Consider the following 3817-nt stretch of genomic DNA (forward strand, 5'->3'; position numbering starts at 1 on the left):
TTTTAACATGGTATCAGAGCATTGTTTCTGGTGACTCTGAATACCCAACGTTTTCACACCTTAACCAAACAATACTATCATCATGAATGAATCAGCAGCCAATCCAAAACCAACAGAGATGTCTACTGACATCTCGAACCCATTCATATTACATCCATTTGATCAACCTGGGAACATTTTGGTCTCCAAAACTCTTCAAGGAGACAACTACAACACATGGAGCTGTGCTATGCACATCAATCTGAGTGCGAAAAAGAAGATGGCTTGGTCGATGGAACCAATGACTTTCGTGCTGAAACAAACAAACAATTTGTATTGTAGCAATGATGCAATGACATGGTCCTTGCGTGGATCCTGAACTCTGTGCATGAAGACATCGCAAACATCGTTTCTTACTACACATCAGCAGCAGATGTGTGGGTAGACCTGCATGATCGTTTTTCCCAAGGAAATGATTCACGCGTTTATCAGATTAAGAGAAAAATTGTTGAGCACAGACAAGAGCAACAATCGATCTCGGTTTACTACATGAAGTTAAAGGCATTATGGGATGAATTGGCATCCTACCATGAGCTTCCAACATGCTCTTGTGGGGGCTTGAAGAAGATTAATGAACGAGATGATAAGGAAATGGTGATGCAGATTCTCATGGGATTAAAAGAATCTTATGTCGTGGTATGTGGGAAAATCTTGTTGATGCAGCCACTCCCAGACACTCGGAAGGCATACTCTTTGTTCTACAACAAGAGAAACAAGTGGAGGTATCTCTCACTCGCAATAATAACAACTTACATGCCATAAATGTGATAAGCAACAAGGAACCTGCTACACAATGAGGTAATTTATCCTTTAAATGCTCCTATTGTGATAAAAATATCACACTGTAGATCGATGCTTCTATCTTTATGGCTTCCCGTCGGGGCACAAATATCAGGGCAAGAAGGTAACACCTCCTAACAAGAGAAAACATGCGGCCAACCAAGTGAAGACTGGTGATAAAGTCGCCAAAAACGTTGAATAGTGCCACAAAGGAACCACCAGTGACGGGCCCAAATTCATTGCTAAAGAGTACAATCAACTCATGGCAATGCTTAAGAAAAACAATCTTGACGGTAACCCACAACAGTTTGCAAACGCCACAGGTACACTTACACCCTTGTCTAATATATATCAGAAGTTTTACCATAAAAAACCCTCTATTAGATCATTTATAGTGGGGCAACAGAATACATCTCTCATTCACCTCACTTACTTGACAAGAAAGCCTCATCTATGTTTGAGTCTGTACACATGCCGAATGGGTTCAAAGCCCCATATGTCACATCCCAGCCCAAGGCGGACCACTTCCCGGGCTCGCTCCACCACCATAGCACGATGTTGTCCGCTTTGGGCCCCGACCACACCCTCACGGTTTTGTTTCTGGGAACTCACAAGCAACTTCCCAGTGGGTCATCCATCCTGGGATTGCTCTCGCACGCTACTCGCTTAACTTCGGAGTTCCGACGGAACCCGAAGCTAGTGAGCTCCCAAAAGGCCTCGTCCTAGGTAGGGATGAGAATATACATTTAAAGATCACTCTCTTGGGCGATGTGGGATGTTACAATCCACCCCCCTTAGGGGCCCGACGTCCTCGTCGGCACACTTCCCGCTAGGGATTGACTCTCATACCATTTATCACATTCCGGCCCAGGTTTACCACATCCCGGGCTTGTTCCACCACCGTAGCACGATATTGTCCGCTTTGGGCTTACCATTCCCTCACGGTTTTGTTTTTAGGAACTCACGAGCAACTTCCCAGTGGGTCACCCATCCTAGGAGTGTTCTGGCCTCCTTCTCGCTTAGCTTCGGGAGCGAGAATAAGGCTAGAGCATTCCTAGGATGGGTGACCCACTGGGAAGTTGCTCGTGAGTTTCCAAAAACAAAATCGTGGGGGAATGGTAAAGCCCAAAGTGGACAATATCATGCTACGGTGGTGGAACGGGCCCGAGATGTGGTAGACTCAGGTCGGGTTATGACAATTCAGCCCGGGGTCCACCACGTCCCAAGCTCACTCCACCACCGTAGCATAATATTGTCCGCTTTGGGCCCTGACCACGCCCTCACGGTTTTGTTTCTGGGAACTCACACGAGAACTTCCCAGTGGATCACCCATCATGGGAGTGCTCTCGTGCGCTACTCGCTTAATTTTGGAGTTCCGGTGAACTCCGAAACCAGTGAGCTCCCAAAAAGCCTCGTGCTAGGTAGGGATGAGAATATACATTTAAGGATCACTCATCTGGGCGATGTGGGATGTTACACCATAGACTCTGTTGGTTCCGTTCAAGTCACTCCTCTTATTAAACTTGATGATGTGTTACATGTGCCTAACTTTCGAGTCTATTTGTTATTCGTTAGCAAACTCACCGAGTCCTTACAATGCATAGTGATTTTCTTTCCCACCTTCTGTGTGATACAGAACATGGATACGAGGAGGACGATTGGCCTGGGCAAGTGATATAATGGGCTCTATTACTTGTCGTAGGCACAAAATCCTCACCTTGCTCGCAACGTCAGCTGTCATTCCAACCTTTGGCACCAACGCTTAAGACACCCCTCCACCGGCCCTCTATAAGTTTTGACCAAGCAAGTTTTAACTATTATGTTTGACTCGAGTCATTCGTGTGACATTTGCCCTGTTGCTAAGCAAACTCGTTTATCTTTTCCATCAAGTTTTATTTCATCTAAAGCACCTTTTGATTTAATACGTTGTGATATTTGGGGACCCCATCGAGTCAATTCCCATTTGGGGGCTTGATATTTTTTTACCATTGTTGATGATTATTCTCGTTATACTTGGATTCACCTTATGCATTTTGAAGTCTGAAACACAAGGCTTGTTATGCTCTTTTATTGCTTGGGTTCAAACACAATTTAATTGCATGATCAAAACACTTAGGGCAAATAATGGGGTTGAATTCACTTCTTTACGATCATTCTTTGATAGCAAAGGTATCATGTTTCACACATCTTGTCCTTCAACTCCTCAACAAAATGGGGTAGTTGAAAGGAAACATCGCCATCTTTAAATGTTGGGAGAGCACTTCGATTTCAAGCCAATTTACCTTTAACATTTTGGGGGGAAAGTGTTCAAACCGCATGTTATTTAATTAATCGTTTACCCACACCACTCCTTTAGCACAAAACTTCTTTTAAGCTTTTACATCATACCCATCACGATTTTAACCACCTCCGAGTTTTTGGTTGCTCATGCTATGCCACAAATCTTACTCCCACACATAAATTTGATCAACGTGCTCAGAAATGCATTTTTGTTGGATACCCTCTTGGTCAAAAAGCTACCATTTCTATGATCTCACTACCCACAAATTTTCCACTACTCGTGATGTTGTCTTTCACGAAGATCAATTTCCCTTTCTTTCTCAGCCACCAGATCACCAACCTGATAGTGTTGTCCTACCTCTACCTCTTGATCCCCCTATTTCCACACCTTCAGAACCTATCATTAATTCTCCCACTACCATGCCTTTACCACCTCCCACAGACACATCTCCACACCCACCACCTCCCACCTAGTCTACCCCCCACCTTCACTCGACCTTACTCCTTCAACCCATTCCCCTTGATACTCGACACTCCCATTGTCCCACTAAACGCTTTGTGCGACTCCAGGGCTACCATTTATATCATGTCCAATCACTTACTCTTGGTGCCAACTCCTCCTCCATGTCAGGTAGTCACTATCCATTATCTCACTATGTTTTTTATGCTTATCTTTCTTCTTCCTATCACTTTTTTGCCTGTGCTATTTCCACCCTTG

The 3817-nt window shown here is 44.4% G+C and overlaps 1 protein-coding gene across 1 annotated transcript; it reads left to right on the forward strand.

Annotated features, from left to right (window-relative positions):
• The first annotated feature begins 336 nt into the window (after positions 1–336).
• Positions 337–2494, forward strand: LOC139190115 (uncharacterized). Its single transcript, XM_070809891.1, has 2 exons — positions 337–761; positions 1777–2494. Exons 1-2 carry the CDS (start codon positions 337–339, stop codon positions 2492–2494), a joined length of 1143 nt encoding a protein of 380 aa, XP_070665992.1.
• The last annotated feature ends 1323 nt before the right edge of the window (positions 2495–3817 follow it).

This window comes from Malus domestica, chromosome 01 (assembly GCF_042453785.1).
Source record: "Malus domestica chromosome 01, GDT2T_hap1".
NCBI lineage: Eukaryota > Viridiplantae > Streptophyta > Magnoliopsida > Rosales > Rosaceae > Malus > Malus domestica.

Coding starts and splice junctions, on each gene's coding strand:
- LOC139190115 (XM_070809891.1), top strand. CDS start 337: ATGGTCCTTGCGTGGATCCTGAACTCTGTGCATGAAGACATCGCAAAC. Junction 762..1,776: donor AACAAGAGAAACAAGTGGAG/GTATCTCTCACT, acceptor TTTTGTTTTTAG/GAACTCACGAGCAACTTCCC.